General features: G+C 44.9%; 1 protein-coding gene across 1 annotated transcript in view; it reads right to left on the bottom strand.

Moving 5' to 3' along the window:
- Positions 1-425: 425 nt before the first annotated feature.
- LOC147613894 (RNA-directed DNA methylation 4-like) overlaps positions 426-23,608 on the bottom strand; it is a 50,902-nt gene continuing 27,719 nt past the window's right edge. The window contains exons 3-10 of the mRNA XM_086781896.1: positions 2,329-2,429; positions 2,175-2,231; positions 1,954-1,998; positions 1,569-1,729; positions 1,371-1,489; positions 1,143-1,227; positions 964-1,040; positions 426-847 (exon numbers count right to left, since the gene is read on the bottom strand). Of these exons, the coding sequence (XP_086638022.1) occupies positions 624-847; positions 964-1,040; positions 1,143-1,227; positions 1,371-1,489; positions 1,569-1,729; positions 1,954-1,998; positions 2,175-2,231; positions 2,329-2,429 (869 nt within the window). The 3' untranslated portion in view covers positions 426-623. The remainder of the gene's footprint in view (positions 848-963; positions 1,041-1,142; positions 1,228-1,370; positions 1,490-1,568; positions 1,730-1,953; positions 1,999-2,174; positions 2,232-2,328; positions 2,430-23,608) is intronic.

The raw sequence follows: 23,608 nt of genomic DNA, 5'->3' as shown, positions 1-23,608 counted from the left end.
GATTCTATGAGTTGGCACTATAACTATGCCATAACTTTAGTAAAACAAAGTGGTAGTCACACAGCGTGTAAACCACTGGCAGCATATTAACCATAATCTCACCAACTATGCCAGTGGCATAAATGCGCATGTTGGTGTCAGCATGTGAGTCAAGGTGGAGAGACCAACACTTAACTCCGCTTAAACTTTGGGGATGTGGCATCGGAGGCATGATTTAGGTTTCCACTCCATCTTTGATGGGTGTTAGAAGAGTCTTGGGTGATAGTTTTCTTTGAACTTGAACTTGGATTTGACATTTCATGGGGTGTTTGTAGAGGCATGGGACACTGGTTTCTTTGAACTTGGAACCCAAATATAGGGACACTGGTTTTTTTTGGGGTGTGTGTGTGTGTGGGGGGGGGGGGGGGGGGGGGGGATGAAAGATATTTTTCCCCAGCATTTTAATGCTCAATTGATTAACTCTATAATAACATTTTGTTCCGAGAGGATTTTTCACATCAAGTCATACATCTGCTATATACAAGTCTTAGCTCAGTGGTACGAGAGAAGATACTAAAGATCAGTGGCAGCTCTAACCCCCCTGAAAGTTATCCTAGAAAAGTTCCAAAAATCTTCCCTCTTAATTAGTTTTCATGGATTCCCTCAGCAGAATCATAACCATAATTATCCCAATAATCTTCTGACTCCTCCAAAACATCACTATTGTACTCTTCTGATGCATCTGATTTCGCAGACTGCTTCTCATCCTCTACTTCTGAGCCCGATTGGGAGGTGTCACTTTCTGAATCTAAGCTGAGTTCAGAATCCTCCTCCTCCTCAGGATAATCATTTATGGGATTATTTTCATCTGAGAAAACAACCATCATCAACATTGCATGCAACTAAATTATTCTTTAACAAGCTATTAATATGCGGTTATGCCTTTTAAACTAGCCCTGTTAAATCCCCTTCTCAACACCATACCATTTGAATCTTCACTGTCATATTCAGACTCTGATGACAATCCCCACCGAAAGTCATCATCATCCACTACATGTACCCTGCATCCAACCCAATTTTAGAACACTGCAAGACACTTGCCAGATTTGACATACACATGATGTGCATGCGATCCAACTACCACACAAGAACAAATAACTCACATTGGATAATCAGGCATGTCCGCCACATTCCCAACTGCATCAGCCTCTAGAGCATAAACATCATAAACATACTCATCTGCACATACTGCAAGCAAGCAAAGGAAATAAATAGCTCCTTCCTTGTAATAACATGACAAATGCACCACTGAAGAAGAGCAGGTCATTACACTAAAAGTTCCAAGTTCCTTGCAATTTTTCTGTGCTATAAGCAAGGCAAGCTAAATCCACCTTCATTCGTAGATGAAGCCGTACTAGAAGACTCCACTTCTGTGACAACTGTGGGTAGGTATTCCTTGAATAATGGAAGAAAGTTTTGCAGCAACTGGCTTTCTGCTAGCTCAGCCTCTCTGCAGTGCTCACACGAAGTCAAGCATGCAAAGAAGAGTTATTACCATAAGGTAGCATCAAAAACTTAATTATTTATACCTCTTTGCTTGCTCCTGCCTTCGATGCCTCGCTATGGCCTCAGAGTCCACATCCACACGCACAATGTCATAAAGATGAAACAGTTCAGACATGGTATCTAGCTTGTTGGCTCCCTTACGGCTTCTCCACACTTGCTCAAAGCGGGCCTTATTTGCTAGCGCCTACAGGAATAAAATAATGTGTTAGCAACATCTCTCTACCTGAAATCTTCAATGATCTAGCACCTATGGTCAATAAGGCCAGTTCATTGCTCATGCATGTTCCTTACAAGCTCTGCCTTAATAGGCATACACAATGTATGTACGTGCTATGTGTGTGTGTGTGTGTGTGTGTGTGTGTGTGTGTGTGTGTGTTATCTTACAATTTTACTACAATAAACTGTTACCTGATACTTCTCTCTTGCTGTTGTCAAGTATTTTCCGCGCTGATCCTTCATCCAAAAACCAGAAATAATCCAAGAAAACTACTAGTTTGTAGATTTTTGTGAAAAAATGGGCAAACCCTATGCACAGATTCAACTTCCTTAAGCTACACCATGACCCCTAAATGTCCATTGATACATACTGATCAGCTATCATAAAATATGAGCCTCTTGTTTGATCTCACCTTACTTTTCACCCAACCCCGATGCCTTCCCTTGCCTGTCTCATTATGAAACTCCCTCTGTTCAGTCACAAAATCATATCACGATGAACTCACGCCTTCAAATGAGGAAGAAACTCCCATGCTATGATACATATAGCCTAACAAAGTTGCTTACAAAAAGAGTGTCCACTCTTGCTGTCTCCTCCATTCCAAAAGAAGTAACAGTGTCCAGATGATGGAAGAGTAGTCGGGTAGGCTTCCCATCCATTGCTTTACCTGAATATACAAGAGTAAGGGAGGTCATGTAATCAGTCTTTGCTTCTACTAGCCTAACAACAACTATAAAATGCTGCCTGAGAATTGGCGATGGAAAGTGTTAATTGGACAGAAATTCAAGTCAACAATTGCCTAGCCTATATTCACAATGTCCATCTTAAATCCGCCAAAGACGTCTTCATTAATCATTATATTGTAAAAGTGTCTTTGCTAGGTTGTAAGAGTCTTAAGGATGTTCACTCATCTCGAGTGTCAAGCTTGTATCCTAAGGAAACCGGAAAACAAGGCCAAAAGTCTTAGAACTAGCAATGGGCGCCCTCGGGTCACTTATTCTTGCGTGGCCTAGGGAGAAAAAAACTTATACGTACATAAGTTAGTTTCCTCAAGTAGAGGCAATCTTCCCGTTCATGCAATAGATTGAGTGTTCTCTCTACTCTCTCCCTTGCAACTCTTACGTTAGTTTGTGTAGGCATGTTGATACTTGGGTATGAGAAGGCAATGCCACATCATATATCATGTGTTCCTCTTCTTCTCTTCTCTTCCCTTCTTCTCCATTCTCTCTTTGATGTGCGCACATGGACATGGCTGATCTCCGATCTCCAGGCTAATCCTTGTTTTGGAACACATAAACAATAGTTTAGGGCAGTAACAAGTCCTTGATAGGCACCGGACGGCTTCCTTTTGGACCAGGATCAAGTCGGCTAGGCATATGAGGTATTTCACTTCACGTCAGCGGCATATATGAATTTATGTGTCCATGGAGCTAGCTGATGTCACATGCACTCTGCACTGTAGTGTATGGTGACAAGATGGCTCATCATCATTAAATGCTAAGAAAAGTGAGTTCTTCCTCTCAGAGATACACTATTTGGGACACATCGTATCCAAAGAAGGTATAAGAATGGATCCTACTAAAATTGAAACCATTCGAAATTGGCCAGAGTTGCAAAATGTACATCAAGTGCGTAGCTTTCTGGGGTTATGTTTATACTATAGGCGATTCATCAGGCATTTTGCCAACATTGCCTCGCCATTGCATGATCTTACAAAGAAGAAAGCCACCTTCAAATGGACTTCATACGAGCAAGATGCCTTCTTGCAACTCAAAAATGCTATCATTTGTGGGCCCGTGTTGATTGTTCCCGACTTGCAAAAGCCATTCACGATGGAATGTGATGTATGTGGAAATTGTATAAGGACTGTCCTAAATCAAGAGAGTCATGCAGTTGCTTATGAAAGCCGTCAATTGCATGATGCTGAGATCCACATGGACATTTATGAAAAAGAGCTCTTGGCTGTAATTCATGCCTTAAAGATATGGAAGCATTATCTTCTTGGGTCTGAATTTGTAGTCAAAATAGATCATCAAAGCTTGAGGTACTTTTTATCTCAAACTAAGCTCTCGGAGAAGCAAATGAGGATGGCAAACTTTCTTTTCATGTTTCATTTTCAGATTGTACATACTCCGGAAAAGAAGAATTTGGTGGCAGATGCTTTGCCCAGGAAGCCTTATATAGCTACAATTTCAATGGCTTCTCATGGGGACTTATCTGCCATGCGTAATTTGTATCAATTGGATGTTGATTTTTCCCATATATGGACTGATTTGATGGCTGGTCACTCGCGTGCCTCTTATGGATTTGCCTAGATCCCAGCATGGAAATGATGCTATTTGGACCATTGTGAACAGGTTTAGCAAGCAAGCTCACTTCTTGCCCGTCAAGAAAACCATTAAAGTTGATCATATGGTGAAGCTTTTTCTTGCTCACATCTTCAAGCATCATGGTATGCCTAAGTCCATTGTTGGGGATAGAGATCCCAGGACTACGAGCCTCTTTTGGAGGGCTTTATTTGATAACATGGGCACTAAGCTTGAGGAATTCAGCTCTGTTGGAAGTGTTATGTGGCAAATCATAAGAGTGCATGGGAGAAGTATCTTCCACTTGTAGAGTTTGCCTACAACAACACAGTTCATGCCTCCACAGGAAAGGCTCCGCTTGAGATTATTTATGGCAGAGTGGTCTTGCCACCCATCCTTCATACAAAGGATGAGATTTTTGCAACTGATGAGTATGTGCGTGACTTGGATGTAGTCTTTGCTCAAGTGTGGACAGTCATTGCAAGGTCACAAGACAAGCACAAGAGGACTACTGACAAGCATAGAAGGGACATGCAAGTCAAGCAAGGTGATTGGGTATTGCTGAAATTTGAGAAAGCTAGGCTTCGGAAGAGGCCAAGACAAGAGGGATCATATCCAAAGCTTTCTACTCGATATTATGGATCCTTCAAAGTGGTTGACAAGATCAATGAAGTGTCCTTCAGGCTTGCTTTACCCCGCCATTGGAAGATTCACAATGCTTTTCATGTGAGTTTTTTGGGAAAGTATGTGGGGCCAGATCCAAAGGAGCCTGTCACAAAAGATCCGCCAAAAGTTGATGAGCTTGAGAAGATCCTCCAGCCAGAGCAGATTGTATTTCACAAGGAGAGAAAGTTACCACATGAGAAGCTTTCCAATAGATATCTTGTGAAATTTAAAAATTATTTGCCAATTGATGCAAAGTGGCGAGGATTATTTTCCCGACTACCCTTAGCTTTTTGTGGAGGCATATCTTGAGGCTTTTCAATTGAGAACTATTTAGAAGCCCGGGAGGATGTCACCATTTGGTCCATCTCCATTTCTGGAGCCACTTCTATGGAACTATCACTTCATAAAGCGGCCAGATTTGTGCCATGTTCACATGGGGCCAGGCCGGTGTCCCATGTGAAAGGGCCAGTCTTTCGGTGTCACATGGATGGGAGCCAGATTCGTGCCACCCGTGTGTGACCAGTACCGCGTCACATGGACAGGAACCAGTTTCGTGCCACCTGTGTGTGACATGCTTCGTGCTATATGGACGGGAGCCTGTTGGTGTCACCCGTGTACGGCCAAGATGGTGTCCTACCTATGGGATTGTCACTCCATAGGAAGACCAGGACATATATTCATATTTTTGTCGCGCCAGTTTTGTGCCCAACAGGAACTCTTTGTACAAGTTTCATGAAAAGGAGATTTCGTCCATTACATGTGCACATGCATTTATGACTACACGCATAAACTTGTTTTTGCATGATTTGTTTGCGTGTGTTTGCTTGTTTTGCCATGCCAGTACCCTGGACAGGGACGCCCCCAGTGTACCGTGGGAGTGTTGGCATGTGAACAAGTGGTAAGTATTACCATTTTGGCCCTTTTTAAAATGTAAAATCCATAAGCTATGGTCACTTTAATATTTATAAGCTAATGTGTTCACACACATTTAAAAGAGGGGCTGGACATTTTCTAGTGTGGGTGCCCATAGTATTGAATAGGTATTAACGTTATATAACCTTTGGAAAAGGTTTTGCATGAAACATTTTATTTTTTTTCCCACGTGGGTCGCTGGCTTCACGTTTCTCTCCATCGCCTGCTGAAATTCTGCTGTTCTGTACCCGCCTCCCACCTGCACATGTGAGCTGTACGGCTGCTGTAAACTGTACCCGCTTCTGCTGAATCTGCTGTACCTGCTGCCCATGTGCTGAATCCATTGTACCTGCTGCAAGTACTGTACCTACTGTACCTTGTACCTGCTGCAAGTAATGTACCTGCTGTACCTTGTACCTAGCTGATTGTACCTGCTGAAAGTACTGTACCTGCTGTACCTTGTACTTGGCTAATTGTACTTGCTTGTTACATGTGGATGCTCTGAGAGTCTTCTTTCAGCCCTAAACACCACTTAGATCATGCTGATGCAAAAACGCTGACAGCTGAGAGTAGAGAGAGAGAGAGAGAGAGAGAGAGAGAGAGAGAGAGAGAGATTGTCACGACCCTGTGTTTTTCTCTGGACAGTATGCAGGAGGTGTGCACGGGGACATGGTGGACAGTGTGAATGGCATCAGATTGGAGCTCAAAAGGAAACCCATGTGTGGACAACCCCAAGTCTGAAGGGGACAGAGATTTAAAATTTAAAAAGGTTCTATAACCTTTGGTGGCCAAAAATTAAAGTTAAACAGGTTTTAAAACCTTAGGAGGCCCCTAGGTAATTTATAGAGGCTACTCTACTTTTAAGGGGGGTACGCCTCTTTCTCTCTCATGCTTTTCGGGAGAGAACAAGGCTGGCGGGCTGTGCGTCAAGATGTGGTTCAGGGCTGCGCTTCAGGCCTACTGTGGCTGCATGAAGGAGAGGACGTGCTGGTTGGCTGCGTGGCGACCAAGTACAGGCTGCTGCACGTCATCTGGCGCAGGGCTGCAGGGCGACCAAGTACAGGATGCTACTGTGCGGGCAGCTGCAGGTGCTGTCCTGTACGGACAGGTGCAGGCGCATCATACAGGTGGGCTGGACTGCACGAAGGATGATCAGAGAGCAGGCTGGACTGTGCGTTGGTTGGGCAGGCAATGCACAGGGGCTGCACAGCAGATGTTTTCCTCCTAGTAACTGTCCGGCTACAGCTGCACGTTTTCCTTCTCTCTCTAGGCGGCTAGCTGGGCTGCAGAGAAGTACAGCTTTGGACTGCACGTGGCCAGGACTGCTCGCCGACAGGACTGTTTCTCTCTCTTGAGGAGGGTGGCAAGTTGCAGGAGAAACAGTGAGGAGAGAAGTTGCTGGACAGAGACTGCCGACTATTGTTTCTCTCTTTCTCTTTGGCACAGTCGCGTGGGCTTGATTGCAAGAGGGCAGAAACGTATGATTGAGCAGGAGACAAGACAGTCGCATGGGCCTTTCTCTCTCTCTTGGAAGGAGACATGGGCTGATTTGATGGCCTGTTTTGGGTTTTCGGCTGCAAGTACAAGTCACTTGAATGTGTTTCTTGGCATGGGAGTGAAGCAAGCTCGCATGGCTGCATGCTCATGGAGCAGAATGTTTTCTTCCTGCTAGAAAGGAACACAGGGACCTACAGTTATCGGCATCTCTATGTTTCTAGATGTTTCATGAGGGAACAGGTAACTAGATGTATGCCGTTGTTGGCACTGTTGTTGAATGGTGCCATGAATGGTTCTATATGGAAACAGGACAGAAGTTTCATGAAGGGAGGAGAATTAGGGTTTCATGTGGGAGACATACACAGAGAGAAGAGGGAGAGAGAGATGTGGGGATAAGTCAACTCATCAAGATGAGTGTGTGACTCCCCTATCACACATGTATATTGCACTAGTACACATAGTGCACTTAGTACATTAAAAGTACTAAGTGTACTATGTACTATAACTTAAGGGCTTGTACACACTATCAGGGTGGGCATAATGCCTTTACCCCAACATTTCAAAGGGAAACAAGCCTAAGGGTTTCATGTGGAAACAGGTCGTAGGTTTCTCGAGAAAACATGTTTTTGGGTTTCTCCAGGAAATAGGTCACATGCAGGCAGAAGGTACAGGAATGGACACATGTTTGGTACAGCCTTGCTACTGATTGGGCAGCGGACAGGGAATCCATGACAGAGATGGATGGTACCCTTGGAAGGTAGAGAGGGTTGGTACAGGTGTGTCGACTGTATGGTATGCTGTGCTGTGATACGAGTTCTCTTTTGAGAGACAGTTTGGGAGTCTGTGTTGTGATGCAGAAGCACTGGATGTGTCAGGGTGTGATGTTGTTCATAGGGTGAGAGGCTATGGATGGTTGTGGCAGCCCTGATCATGGGAGAAAGCTTCTGTATGCAGGACTCAATGTGTGAGTCTTTTGATGTGAACAATGGCTCGACTTGTTTGTGGATGCCGAGTAGATATGAAGCCATGATGCAGGGTATTTACAGGAGTTCTACTGTGACGACTGAGTTCCCAGCCTTATTGTAATCAAAGCTCTTATAATCAATTAGAGAAATACCGCAAGGGGCGCCACTGCGTTTTGGGGCCAATCGGTATCCGTGTACTGTTTACAGGAGCACTCTAGCTCCCCCTGTTTGTTTTCCTTTTCTGGGTCCTCAATGGCGTTTGAAGCGAGAGATTTAGGGTTTCATGTGCGAGACATACACAAAGAAGAAGGGAGAGAGAGAGACATGTGGGGATAAGTCAACTCATCAAGTGTGAGTGTGTGACTACCCTATCACACATGTATATTTGCTCTAGTACACATAGTGCACTTAGTACATTAAAAGTACTAAGTGTACTGCTCTAGTACACATAGTGCACTTAGTACATTAAAAGTACTAAGTGTACTATGTACTATAACTTATGGGCTTGTACACACTATAAGGGTGGGCATAATGCCTTTACCCCAACAACCTCCCACTTAAAGGCAAAGTGCCCTTAAATGAAGAAAAAGAAAAATCAGCATGTACATGATAATATACAAAGCCATATCAAGGCTGAAACTGGCCTCATCCAATGCCCATCAAGTGTCTGCAATGAGCAAACCGCTCTGGAGGCAAACTCTTTGTCAACAGATCAGCCGGGTTGTCATCCGTATGAATCTTGACAAGCTGAATCTGCTTGTTCTCTATCACCTCTCTGATGAAGTGATACTTCACATCCACATGCTTCGTCTTTGCATGAAAGACAGGGTTCTTTGCCAACTGGATGGCACTCTGACTGTCACAATGCAACAATGGAATATCCCCTGTATAACCCAAATCAACCACTAACCGAGATAGCCATAATGCCTCCTTGCAAGCCTCTGTGGCTGCAATATACTCGGCCTCTGTAGTAGATAAGGCAGTGCACTTCTGCATCCTGGATATCCATGACACAGCACCTCCTGTGAATGTAAACACATAACCGGTAGTAGACTTCCGGTTATCTGGATGACCGGCATAATCCGAATCCGTGTAACCATGCACTAATGCATCCTCTTTGCCAAAGCATACGCACATATCCTGTGTGCCCTTCAGGTATCTCATGACACCTTTCACTGCTTCCCAATGCTTCTTGCCAGGGTTGGCCATGTATCGAGAAACCACTCCCACTGCAAATGCAATGTCCGGCCTAGTAGCAACCATGGCATACATGAGACCGCATACCCAAAATGTGATTTGCATCACCCAAATCCTTCATGTCAAAGGTCTGATGCAGCCTCTTCTTCAAGGCATCACAAGATGAGGATCAATAGACTGCCATCCAGAGCTTTCTTGGTGTACAAGCAGTGATCTATGTCACTTCTCCTGAAATCTTGGGATTTCATGAATGTATCAAATTTATGATGAATGGGAGAGAGAATTAGGGTTTCGGTGTGGAAGACATACACAGAGAAGCAAGGGAGAGAGAGAGAGAGAGAGAGAGTTGTGGGGATAAGTCAACTCACCAGGATGAGTGTGTGACTCCCCTATCACACATGTATATTGCACTAGTACACATAGTGCACTTAGTACATTAAAAGTACTAAGTGTACTATGTACTATAACTTATGGGCTTGTACACACTATAAGGGTGGGCATTATGCCTTTACCCCAACAACCTCCCACTTAAAGGCAAAGTGCCCTTAAATGAAGAAAAAGAAAAATCAGCATGTACATGATAATATACAAGGCCATATCAAGGCTGAAACTGGCCTCATCCAATGCCCATCAAGTGTCTGCAATGAGCAAACCGCTCCGGAGGCAAACTCTTTGTCAACAGATCAGCCGGGTTGTCATCCGTATGAATCCTAACAAGCTGAATTTGCTTGTTCTCTATCACCTCTCTGATGAAGTGATACTTCACATCCACATGCTTCGTCTTTGCATGAAAGACAGGGTTCTTTGCCAACTGGATGGCACTCTCACTGTCACAATGCAACAATGGAATATCCCCTGTATAACCCAAATCAACCACTAACCGAGATAGCCATAATGCCTCCTTGCAAGCCTCTGTGGCTGCAATATACTCGGCCTCTGTAGTAGATAAGGCTGTGCACTTCTACATCCTGGATATCCATGACACAGCACCTCCTGTGAATGTAAACACATAACCGGTAGTAGACTTCCGGTTATCTGGATGACCGGCATAATCCGAATCCGTGTAACCATGCACTAATGCGTCCTGTTTGCCAAAACAAATGCACATATCCTGTGTGCCCTTCAGGTATCTCATGACACCTTTCACTACTTCCCAATGCTTTTTGCCATGGTTGGCCATGTATCTAGAAACCACTCCCACTGCAAATGCAATGTCCGGCCTAGTAGCAACCATGGCATACATGAGACTGCCACAAGCTGAAGCATACGGAATCTTGGCCATATTAGCCCTGCCACTATCTGACTGTGGGCTGTCCATAGCACTGAGTTTCACATATGGAGGCAAAGGAGTACTAGTCTTCTTCCCCCCGTCCATATTGAACCTCTACAAAACTTTGCCAATGTATTCCTTCTGAGACAAATACAACACATGCTGATTTCTGTCCCGAAGTATCCGCATACCCAAAATGTGATTTGCATCACCCAAATCCTTCATATCAAAGGTTTCATGCAGCCTCTTCTTCAAGGCATCCATCTCCTTACGAGATTTCCCGGCAATCAACATATCATCAACATACAAGATGAGGATCAATAGACTGCCATCCAAAGCTTTCTTGGTGTATAAGCAGTGATCTATGTCACTTCTCCTGAATTTCTGGGATTTCATGAATGTATCAAATTTATGATACCATTCCCTTGGTGCCTGTTTCAGCCCATAAAGACTCTTTTTCAGCTTGCATACAAGCTTCTCCTTTCCACTTACTGCATAACCCTCTGGCTGTTGCATATATATCTCCTCATGGAGATCACCGTGAAGAAAAGCAGTCTTCACATCCATCTGAATCAAGTCCAAATCATCATGAGCAACCAAAGCTAATACAGCTCTAAGTGTGGTCATTTTGACCACTGGAGAGAAGATCTCATCAAAGTCCACACCATATTCCTGCTTAAAGCCCTTAGCCACTAACCTGGCTTTGTATCTTGGCTTTGCATCAGGTGCAACTTTGAGCCTGTAAACCCACTTGCATGGCAAAACCTTCTTGCCTGCAGGCAAATGCACCAACTTCCATGTTCCATTTTTGTGCAGAGAATCCATCTCTGACTTCATGGCACGCTCCCATAGAGCTTTGTCTGCCCTCTGTAAAGCCTCCTTATAACATGAGGGCTCCCCACAGTCAGTGAGCATCAAGTAGTCAACCCCTGGAACAAACCTGTCAGGGGCTCTGGAGGGTCTTGTGGACCTCCGTACCCAATGACCATCATTTGCAGGTTGCTGTCCAGCCTGCATATCACCTATTGGTGGCTCCTGTTCCATGCCATAAGGCTGAAAAATCATGCCCGGTATCTCCTCTAAGTGTGGTATATCCATAGGGATATCTTCTGCCATCTCTGGCTGTCCATTTGGACCATTTTCAGCACCATTTAAGGGCTGGTTTTGCTGCTGTAATGGCTGATTTACAGCCCTTGGTTGTTGTCCATGATGTCCATCATCATCAAAGATGACTCTGCTAGGCTCCTGTTGCCTTGCACGCTCCTTATACATGCATGTTTCATCAAAAATGACATCATTGCTGCGTATAATCTTTCTATTCACGGGATCCCAAAGTCTATACCCCATTTCACCTCTGTCACCATATCCTAGGAATATGCATTTGTGAGACTTAGGATCAAGTTTGGTGTGCATTTCCCTGCATATGTGCACGTACGCAACGCAACCAAACACTCTCAAGTGCTTGTATGACGGAGGCTTCCCTGTCCATACTTCCTCTGGCACTTTCCCACCAAGCCTCGCGTTAGGTGACCTGTTTATAAGGTGAACGGCTGTCATAACAGCTTCAGCCCAAAAACCATGAGGTAATGCAGCATGTGACAACATAGAACGGACCTTCTTCTGTATGGTCCTGTTCATCCTCTCTGCTGTCCCATTTTGTGGAGGATCATAAGGAGTAGAGAGCTCCCTCTTGATGCCTTTAGCATCACAAAAGTCCTGAAACTGTTTGGACATATACTCTCCACCATTGTCGGAACGCAAAGCCTTCGGTGTTTTGCCTGTTTGGTTCTCAACAAGAGCAACAAACTTCTCAAACACTGAGAATGTATCACTCTTCAAACGAAGAGGATAAACCCACACCTTGCGTGTGGCATCATCTATGAAAGACACAAAATATTTTGCCCCTCCCAAAGAAAGCTGAGGCATCTCACATACATCTGTATGCACAAGCTCTAACTGAGCATCTTTCTGTCCAAGAGCTTTCTTGTGGGGGCACTGTAGTTGCCTACCATATATACAATGCTCACAAAACTGAAAACTTGAAAACTTTAGAGAAGGCAAGTAACCCAAACGAGTTAATTGCTCCATTCCCTTGACACTCATGTGCCCCAACCGGCTATGCCACATAGAGATTTCCGGCAGCTCGATTGCATTTACAGTAGCATGGTGACAAACACCAGCATGCATGAAATAAAGAGTGTCCACCTTAGAGCCTCTGGCAACAACCAGTGAGCCCTTACTAATTTTCCACTTTCCACGACCAAATGTGGTAACATAATCAGCATCATCAAGCTGTCCAGTAGAAAGCAGGTTCTTTTTTATCTCAGGCACATGCCTGACATCATGGAGCATAAGCTGTGAGCCATCTGAAAACACAAGCCTCACATCACCTCTGCCAAGAATCTTGCATGCATGGTTATCACCCAAATAAACTACTCCTTCATTGCCAGCAGTATACCTAACAAACAAGTCTCTGCAACCTGTGACATGAAAGGAGGCACCTGAATCAATATCCATGAGTGCATACCATGACCACCTGTAAGAAGTGAATGGGCATCAAGTGAAGACGTAAATAGGACCTCATCCTCACTGTCACCTGCATGTGACACATTGATTTCTTCAATCTTGACTCCACTTTTGCCCTTTGGCTTTACATCTTTGGCTTCATCTTTGTCTTTGTCTTTGCCTTTTCCCTTTTCCTTTTGATCATTTTTCCATTTGTAGCATTGCTTTTTAATGTGTCCCTTCTTGCCACAATAATGGCATTCCAAGTCCTTTTTGGAGCAGAACTTGCTCCTTCCCCGTTCTTGGCTTTTACCCCTTTGCTGGGATCTCCCACGTGCATTCATTGCATTGGACTTTCCAACAGAGTTGTTTTTCCTGTTCATCTCCTCTTGAAGAAGAGCACCCTCAACATCTGCATATGACAGCATAGCATTCGAATTGCTAGTGGCTGTCCTGAATGTGTCCCAACTCTCTGGCAAAGTGCATAAGAGAAAGGTGGCTTTGAACTCATCGTCCATTGCCAACTTTTGATTTATAACTTGGCTGACAATACCATTAAACTCATTTAGATGGGCTGTCATAGACGCCCCTTCCTTCATCTGAAGACCTATGAGTTTCTTCAACCAATACACTTTGCTTGAGGCACTTTGCTGGGCATACAAGTCCTGCAATCTTTGCCACATTCCCCAAGCTGTCTTCTCTTCACGAATGCTGAAAGGAAAGAGTCTGACACAGACAACATGATAGTAGATCTTGCCAGCTCATCCATATCTTCCCACTCTTCAGCAGTAAGAGAAGCGGGCTTTAAACCCCTTTCTTTGATAGGCTTGTACTGCTTTTTCTGGAGCAACACATTATAGCACTGCGTTTGCCAAATGTCATAGTTATGTGAGCCTTCAAGCTTTTTGATGTGAAGCAATGAAGAGCTCTCACCTGTGGTTGCCATAGCAATATGCAACCTGTCAATGCCTGACTCCCTGCAAAATGTGCAAACACTGCACCAAAGCACACAAAGTGCTCACAGTTGTTCTTCCAAAGTTTATCTCCCACTGCGGAAGCAAGAATGCAACTTTTCTCCCACTGTATGTGATGAAATCACCAAAATCTGGTTGCTGCAGATTTAGGACAGCACCTTAAATGTGCTCTGTTCCCCTTCCAAAGTACTGTACAGCAGTACTAAGTGCTCACTTGTAATGTACCAAACCTGTACCGGCAAGTACAGTAGCTGAAATTGAACCTTTTCCTCACTCAAATCAATGTGCAGCCATGCCAAAACTTGTACGAAGCTGTACCAAATCTGTATCAACAGGTACAGTAGCAATAAATGCTCTCCTAGCTGTCCAAATGAGTGAAAATCAGACTTTTACAGTCCCGAACACTGCATACAACAGTCCGAACAGAAATTGGGCAAAAGCCCCTTGACTGCAAGCTGATTTCTGAGGATTTAAGGCATAAAAGTCTTGCCTGCTGCTTTGCCAAGCTTAACAAGCATAAAATCTTGAAAAGCCCCTTGATTTAAGATCAATTTCTGATCATACATGGTACACTGACGCACATGAAGGCATCCAGAGTCTTCGCGATGCTTCCCCCTGGCCACATATACATCCAATACATGAAAGCCCCTTGATTTACAGGCACATTGAGTGCTTGACAGGGGATACAACAATCCAAAATACTGAGTGCCCTGTAAATAGCAGAAAACCTGCTTAACAGCCTTCCAATGCTTTATACCTGGGCTATGCATAAATCTGCTCAACTATGAGACCGCATACTGTATATCTGGCCTCGTGTTGCATACATAAAGAAGGGACCCAACAGCTTGTTGATACAAACTAGTATCAAAAGAGTCTCCTATGTCTTAAAGACTAAGTCGAGTACCTGTCTCCATAGGTGTAGCCTCACAGGTTTACAGTCTTCAGGATTAAACCTCTTCAATAGTTTCTCTATATATTTAGACTATAGCATAACAATTCCATCATTGCGCTGCATAAACTGAATCCCCAAATAGTAATGCAATGGCCCCAAATCCGACATCTCAAATGATGACTGCAAATCAGCCTTAAAGGCTGAAATCTAATCTATATCAGGTCTCGTAAGAGCAGCATGTCATCAATGTATGAAACGATGACAAAAAATGTATCCTTACTTCTCTTCACATAGAGGGTACTCTATGTTGGACTATTGCAAAAATCATTTGCAAAGTATGTATGAATCTTCTCATACCATGCTCTAGGAGCCTACTTAAGGCCATGCATCAACACATTGCCCAAAGCATCAAATGCGATTGCCTGCATGCAAATCAATCCAATCGGCACAAAAGCCCCTTGATTTGCACTGCAATTTGCTGCAATTTTGCCCGAATGTGCGATTTCTCACATCATACAGCATGTATGAATGCTTAATTGCACAATTACATCAAAAGCCCCAAATTTCGACATCCAATTTCCTGCAAATTGATCCTGATTGTGACCAATGTCACCCAATTTTGCCAATTTTGCTCAGAAATTGAGCAATTCGGCACCTGTACCTGCTCAATTGATTGAATTGATAAGAAATTCCCAAAATTGAAGGCAAATACCTCTTAATTTTTTGAATTTCTCTGAGATTTACAGGCTGAATTTCTATTGATGCTGTTGCAGAAATCTGATGCTGCTGTATTGATGAATCGGATGCTCTTCTTCCATCCTCACAGAGCAGAAATCGAGACCAATGTGATGTTCCCTTGTCATTGTGGTATCCCTTGCCTGAATGCTTTACAATACCTCAGCATTCTTAATTCGTGGTGTGGGTGAGCGGCACCTTCACACAGACATTGAAGGTGGCGAAGCCGAGATGCAAGCAGTGGTGTACAGCCCGTTTTGGAGGTGGCGACGACTAGCTCGATTGCAGTACAAGCTTGGATGCACGGCTCGCTCACGCCCAGCAGTCAGCCTACACCCAACGCTCGCCTTCGCTCATGCCCAGCAGTCAGCCTACGTGTCCGCCTGCCTTCGCCTAGCGCAGGTAGCCAAGGTTGAATGCGCTGGCCTCCTCGCCACCTCAGCTTCTGTTGGGGTATGCGCCTGGTTCTGGTCCGCAGCCAGTTACGTGTCCGCCTGCCTTCGCCTAGCGCAGGTAGCCAAGGTTGAATGCGCTGGCCTCCTCGCTACCTCAGCTTCCTATGCTGTCGACCGACGGAGCTCTTACGCCTTGCTTGCACCGGAACTCCACGTTCACCGCACCATTTGAAACGAAAGCTACTGCACAGAGATTCGAAGGCTGTGTGAAACGAAAGCTATGCAACAGAGAGATTCAAAGGGCACCGGCTCTGATACTAGTTGAATGGGAGAGAGAATTAGGGTTTCAGTGTGGGAGACATACACAGAGAAGCAAGGGAGAGAGAGAGAGAGAGAGTTGTGGGGATAAGTCAACTCACCAGGATGAGTGTGTGACTCCCCTATCACACATGTATATTGCACTAGTACACATAGTGCACTTAGTACATTAAAAGTACTAAGTGTACTATGTACTATAACTTATGGGCTTGTACACACTATAAGGGTGGGCATTATGCCTTTACCCCAACATATGATACCATTCCCTTGGTGCCTGTTTGAGCCCATAAAGACTCTTTTTTAGCTTGCATACAAGCTTCTCCTTTCCATTCACTGCATAACCCTCTGGCTGTTGCATATATATCTCCTCATGGAGATCACCGTGAAGAAAAGCAGTCTTCACATCCATCTGAATCAAATCCAGATCATCATGAGCAACCAAGCTAATACAGCTCTAAGTGTGGTCATTTTGACCACTAAAGAGAAGATCTCATCAAAGTCCACACCATATTCCTGCTTAAAGCCCTTAGCCACTAACCTGGCTTTGTATCTTGGCTTTTCATCAGGTGCAACTTTGAGCCTGTAAACCCACTTGCATGGCAAAACCTTCTTGCCTATAGGCAAATGCACCAACTTCCATGTTCCATTTTTTGTGCAGAGAATCCATCTCTGACTTCATAGCACGCTCCCAAAGAGCCTTGTCTGCCCTCTGTAAAGCCTCCTTATAACATGAGGGCTCCCCACAGTCAGTGAGCATCAAGTAGTCAACCCCTGGAACAAACCTGTCAGGGGCTCTGGAGGGTCTTGTGGACCTCCGTACCCAATGACCATCATTTGCAGGTTGCTGTCCAGCCTGCATATCACCTATTGGTGGCTCCTGTTCCATGCCATAAGGTTGAAAGATCATGCCCGGTATCTCCTCTAACTGTGGGATATCCATAGGGATATCTTCTGCCATCTCTGGCTGTCCATTTGGACCATTTTCAGCACCATTTAAGGGCTGGTTTTGTTGCTGTAATGGCTGATTTACAGCCCTTGGTTGTTGTCCATGATGTCCATCATCATCAAAGATGACTCTGCCAGGCTCCTGTTGCCTTGCAGGCTCCTTATACATGCATGTTTCATCAAAAATGACATCATTGCTGCGTATAATCTTTCTATTCACTGGATCCCAAAGTCTATACCCCATTTCACCTCTGTCACCATATCCTAGGAATATGCATTTGTGAGACTTAGGATCAAGTTTGGTGCGTATTTCCCTGCGTATGTGCACGTACGCAACACAACCAAACACTCTCAAGTGCTTGTAGGACGGAGGCTTCCCTGTCCATACTTCCTCTGGCACTTTGCCACCAAGCCTCGTGTTAGGTGACCTGTTTATAAGATGAACGCCTGCCATAACAGCTTCAACCCAAAAACTATGAGGTAACGCAGCATGTGACAACATAGAACGGACCTTCTCCTGAATGGTCCTGTTCATCCTCTCTGCTATCCCGTTTTGTGGAGGATCATAAGGAGTAGAGAGCTCCCTCTTGATGCCTTTAGCATCACAAAAGTCCTGAAACTGTTTGGACATATACTCTCCACCATTGTCGGAACGCAAAGCCTTCAGTGTTTTGCCAGTTTGATTCTCAACAAGAGCAACAAACTTCTCAAACACTGAGAATGTATCACTCTTCAAACGAAGAGGATAAACCCACACCTTGCGGGTGGCATCATCAATAAAAGACACAAAATATTTTGCCCCTCCCAAAGAAAGCTGAGGCATCTCACATACATCTGTATGCACAAGCTCTAACTGAGCATCTTTCTGTCCAAGAGCTTTCTTGTGGGGACACTGGAGTTGCCTGCCAGATATACAATGCTCACAAAACTGAAAACTTGAGAACTTTAGAGAAGGCAAGTAACCAAAGCGAGACAATTGCTCCATTCTTTTGACACTCATGTGTCCCAACCGGCTATGCCACATAGAGATTTCCGGCAGCTCGGTTGCATTTACATTAACATGGTGACAAACACTAGCATGCATGAAGTAAAGAGTGTCCACCTTAGAGCCTCTGGCAACAACCAGTGAGCCCTTACTAATCTTCCACTTTCCACGACCAAATGTGGTAACATAATCAGCATCATCAAGCTGTCCAGTAGAAAGCAGGTTCTTCTTGATCTCAGGGACATCCCTGACATCATGGAGCATAAGCTGTGAGCCATCTGAAAACACAAGCCTCACATCACCTCTGCCAAGAATCTTGCATGCATGGTTGTCACCCAAATAAACTACTCCTTCATTGCCAGCAGTATACCTGACAAACAAGTCTCTGCAACCAGTGACATGAAAGGAGGCACCTGAATCAATGATCCATGAGTGCATACCATGACCATCTCCTGCAAGAAGTGAATGGGCATCAAGTGAAGACGTGAATAGGACTTCATCCTCACTGTCACCTGCATGTGACACATTGACTTCTTCAATCTTGACTCCACTTTTGCTCTTTGGCTTTGCATCTCTGGCTTCATCTTTGTCTTTGTCTTTTCCTTTGCCCTTTTCCTTTTGATCATTCTTCCATTTGTAGCATTGCTTTTTGATATGTCCCTTCTTGCCACAATAATGGCATTCCAAGTCCTTTTTGGAGCGGGACTTGCTCCTTCCCCATTCTTGGCTTTTACCCCTTTGTTGGGATCTCCCACGTGCATTCATTGCATTGGACTTTCCAACAAAGTTGTTCTTCGTGTTCATCTCCTCTTGAAGGAGAGCACCCTCCACATCTGCATATGACAGCATAGCATTTGAATTGCTAGTGGCTGTCCTGAATGTGTCCCAACTCTCTGGCAAAGTGCATAAGAGAAAGGTGGCTTTGAACTCATCGTCCATTGCCAACTTTTGATTGATGACCTGGCTGACAACACCATTAAACTCATTTAGATGGGCTGTCATAGATGCCCCTTCCTTCATTTGAAGACCTATGAGTTTCTTCAACCAATACACTTTGCTTGAGGCACTTTGCTGGGCATACAAGTCCTGCAATCTTTGCCACATTCCCCAAGCTGTCTTCTCTTCACGTATGCTGAAAAGTAAAGTGTCTGACACAGACAACATGATGGTGGATCTTGCCAGCTCATCCATATCTTCCCATTCTTCAGCAGTAAGAGAAGCGGGCATTACACCCCTTTCTTTGATGGGCTTGTGCTGCTTTGAAGTGTTTTATGTGCGAGTGTTTGTTTCACCACCCGTCAGTCCGGTTTCAAGGTTTCGTTGCCAGGACATCGTCGACTTTCTCAAGCAGGCGAGTCCGTGGTTGCTTTGGTCGGGATATCGTCGACTTTCTCAAGGAGGCAAGCCCGTGGTTGTCACATCAAAAGCTTCAACATGAGGAAAGTGAAAAGGAAGTGCAGGAGACAGTGCAAGGTTGTGTGTCTTTGCCTATATGAGGTGAAGAGCAAGAGCTGAAGATGAAGCTCAGGAGAAAAAACACCAAGGACATGAAGCCAGGAGAACAAGAAGCAGTTGAAGTGTTATGGTGCAAAACATTCGACAGTTTGTCACCGGTCGCATCTTCATAGAGGCTTCATGTTTCTTTCTATGTTTAGCAGTGGTGATCTACTATGCTTCATCGAGGACTTGTGCTTACCACTTGGGTGGAGTGCAAGCAGGTTTTGGGTGCCTGAGGATGTATCAGATGAGGCTCATACCGAAGCGGAGGAACTTGACGAGGTTCTTATTCCCGAGCAGATACTGGCACATAAGGAAAGAAAGGTACAAGGTAAAGTTCCCCGTCGCTATCTTGTGAAGTTCAAGAACTGTTCACTGATGGATGCGAAGTGGATGGAGGAGGGTGACTTAGCAGATTCACCTCAGGATTTGCAGCTTTATCTTGATGCCTTTGAGTTGGAGTCGACTCTTGTTACGGCTCATTCAAGTTCAGCAGAGCATAGGTCTGGTGCATTGCCTGATGCTCAAGAGGGGGGTAGCACCTCTGCTCCCTTGTTACAGACAGGCTTAGTTGTCATCTAGGAGTCGCTTGGTGATATCTTTGTATTCACCCGAAGGTACTTAGGCTGACAGGACATCTGCTTATGGAACTTCTATGATATTGTGTACTAGTCACATGAGATGGTAAAGTTGGGTATGGTTCATAGTCGGCCGCCCCTTGAACTATAACTGCAACTATGGATAACTCTATGGAAAGCATAAGTCTTGCGAGCAATCCTAGAGTTGGTTTGGTTCATATATGGATTGAACTCTATTTGTGCATGTATGCATACACTTTTTGTGGTATTATTGTATTCTCGTGCCATTGGATCTTGGTACCATTGAGAATACATTGGGTAATACTCTGGATTGTGTCATGTGTTGCATGTATATTGGTATGATACATCAAGTGCTTTATTATGTTCATGGATGCACCACTGGGTAACTCCTGCGGGATGTCCATGAGACATGTGGGAAGTACTTAGTGGATGTATTGTTTGGATGCATTGAGTGCTTTCATATGCTCAAGTTGTACCATCAGTCGTGGGTCCTACGGGATGTCCATGGGCGTAAGGCTTGCGAGCAGCCCTTAGACTGTTACTTTAGAGTAGGTAGATCATTTTGAGGAGCATATTGTTTGCAAATGCATATATGCATCATGCATATGTGTGTCATATATAGAATGATGCATGGTTTTGTTTTTGGCTAACACAGTTAACGTGTTTCCACTTGGTTTTAGACTTTTGCTGTAGGTTCTGAAGGAACAAGCAAGAGTTGTTTGTCACTTTGACGTGACGGTGTGGCCATATTGTGCAGGATGGTTGTCTTATCACCCAGATGCACTTGAGGGCCATTGCTTTTGTCATATGGGGCGTCTTTGCTCATAAGATGCCTTACTGTGCCATTGAGTGCAATCGAGGACGCTTGCTATTTCTCAAGAGGGGGGTATGTCACGACCCTGTGTTTTTCTCTGGACAGTATGCAGGTGTGCACGGGGACATGGTGGACAGTGTGAATGGCATCAGATTGGAGCTCAAAAGGAAACCCATGTGTGGACAACCCCAAGGGGACAGAGATTTAAAATTTAAAAAGGTTCTATAACCTTTGGTGGCCAAAAATTAAAGTTAAACAGGTTTTAAAACCTTAGGAGGCCCCTAGGTAATTTATAGAGGCTACTCTACTTTTAAGGGGGGTACGCCTCTTTCTCTCTCATGCTTTTTGGGAGAAAACAAGGCTAGCGGGCTGTGCGTCAAGATGTGCTTCAGGGCTGCGCTTCAGGCCTACTATGGCTGCGTGAAGGAGAGGACGTGCTGGTTGGCTGCGTGGCGACCAAGTACAAGCTGTTGCACGTCATCTGGCGCAGGGCTACAGGGCGACCAGGTACAGGATGCTACTGTGCGGGCAGCTGCAGGTGCTGTCCTGTACGGACAGGTGCAGGCGCATCATACAGGTGGGCTGGACTGCACGAAGGATGATCAGAGAGCAGGCTGGACTGTGCGTTGGTTGGGCAAGCAATGCACAGGGGCTGCACAGCAGATGTTTTCCTCCTAGTAACTGTCCGACTACAGCTGCACGTTTTCCTTCTCTCTCTAGGCGGCTAGCTGGGCTGCAGAGAAGTACAGCTTTGGACTGCACGTGGCCAGGACTGCTCGCCGACAGGACTGTTTCTCTCTCTTGAGGAGGGTGGCAAGTTGCAGGAGAAACAGTGAGGAGAGAAGTTGTTGGACAGAGACTGCCGACTATTGTTTCTCTCTTTCTCTTTGGCACAGTCGCGTGGGCTTGATTGCAAGAGGGCAGAAACGTATGATTGAGCAGGAGAGAAGACAGTCGCATGGGCTTTTCTCTCTCTCTTGGAAGGAGACATGGGGCTGATTTGATGGCCTGTTTTGGGTTTTCGGCTGCAAGTACAGGTCACTTGAATGTGTTTCTTGGCATGGGAGTGAAGCAAGCTCGCATGGCTACATGCTCATGGAGCATAATGTTTTCTTCCTGCTAGAAAGGAACAGAGGGACCTACAGTTATGGGCATCTCTATGTTTCTAGATGTTTCATGAGGGAACAGGTAACTAGATGTATGCCGTTGTTGGCACTGTTGTTGAATGGTGCCATGAATGGTTCTGTATGGAAACAGGAGAGAAGTTTCAAAGGGAAACAAGCCTAAGGGTTTCATGTGGAAACACGTCGTAGGTTTCTCGAGGAAACATGTTTTTGGGTTTCTCCAGGAGATAGGTCACATGCAGGCAGAAGGTACAGGAATGGACACATGTTTGGAACAGCCTTGCTACTGATTGGGCAAGGGACAGGGAATCCATGACAAAGATGGATGGTACCCTTGGAAGGTAGAGAGGGTTGGTACAGGTGTGTCGACTGTATGGTATGCTGTGCTGTGATACGAGTTCTCTTTTGAGAGACAGTTTGGGAGTCTGTGTTGTGATGCAGAAGCACTGGATGTGTCAGGGTGTGATGCTGTTCATAGGGTGAGAGGCTATGGATGGTTGTGGCAGCCCTGATCATGGGAGAAAGCTTCTGTATGCAGGACTCAATGTGTGAGTCTTTTGATGTGAACAATGGCTGGACTTGTTTGTGGATGCCGAGTGGATATGAAGCCATGATGCAGGGTATCTGCAGGAGTTCTCCTGTGGCGGCTAAGTTCCCAGCCTTATTGTAATCAAAGCTCTTATAATCAATTAAAGAAATACCGCAAGGGGCGCCACTGCGGTTTGGTGCCAATCGGTGTCCGTGTACTGTTTACAGGAGCACTCTAGCTCCCCCAGTTTGTTTTCCTTTTCTAGGTCCTCAATGGCGTTGAAGTGTTTTATGTGTGAGTGTTTGTTTCACCGCCCATCAGGCCGGTTTTAGAGATAGCTGGAAATTCAATATATTATATGGAACAAAAAGGTACCTCTAAATCTGCAGCCATGGGCTGCCTTCCATGAAAAGGTGGAGACACCCAAAACAGTCCTAAATGCTGGACCCACTCCATAAGGGAGTGAATGAATACAACAATGAGCAAACATGCCTATTTATAGGCTAGAAAATCACTGATAGTTTGGCCGACTGCTGGTCAGCCAGGTTCAAGTCCAAAAAATCATGTGATATGCAGCCGACAGGTTCATTAGTCTATTCTTATGCTGGCCGACAACAACACCACCTCTTCCATCAGATATCCTCCTGTGCCAAAACAGCATAACATGCTCCTAAATTCTGGTTCTAGCTGATTCTTAATTCCTTCTTTATCTGTTGCCCTT

This window comes from Cibotium barometz, chromosome 43 (genome assembly GCF_041138505.1).
Source record: "Cibotium barometz isolate CiBa-2024 chromosome 43, ASM4113850v1, whole genome shotgun sequence".
In the NCBI taxonomy this organism is placed as follows: Eukaryota; Viridiplantae; Streptophyta; class Polypodiopsida; order Cyatheales; family Cibotiaceae; genus Cibotium; species Cibotium barometz.
The sequence above is the reverse complement of the archived record's forward strand: the minus strand, read 5'-3'. Positions and strand labels throughout refer to the sequence as shown.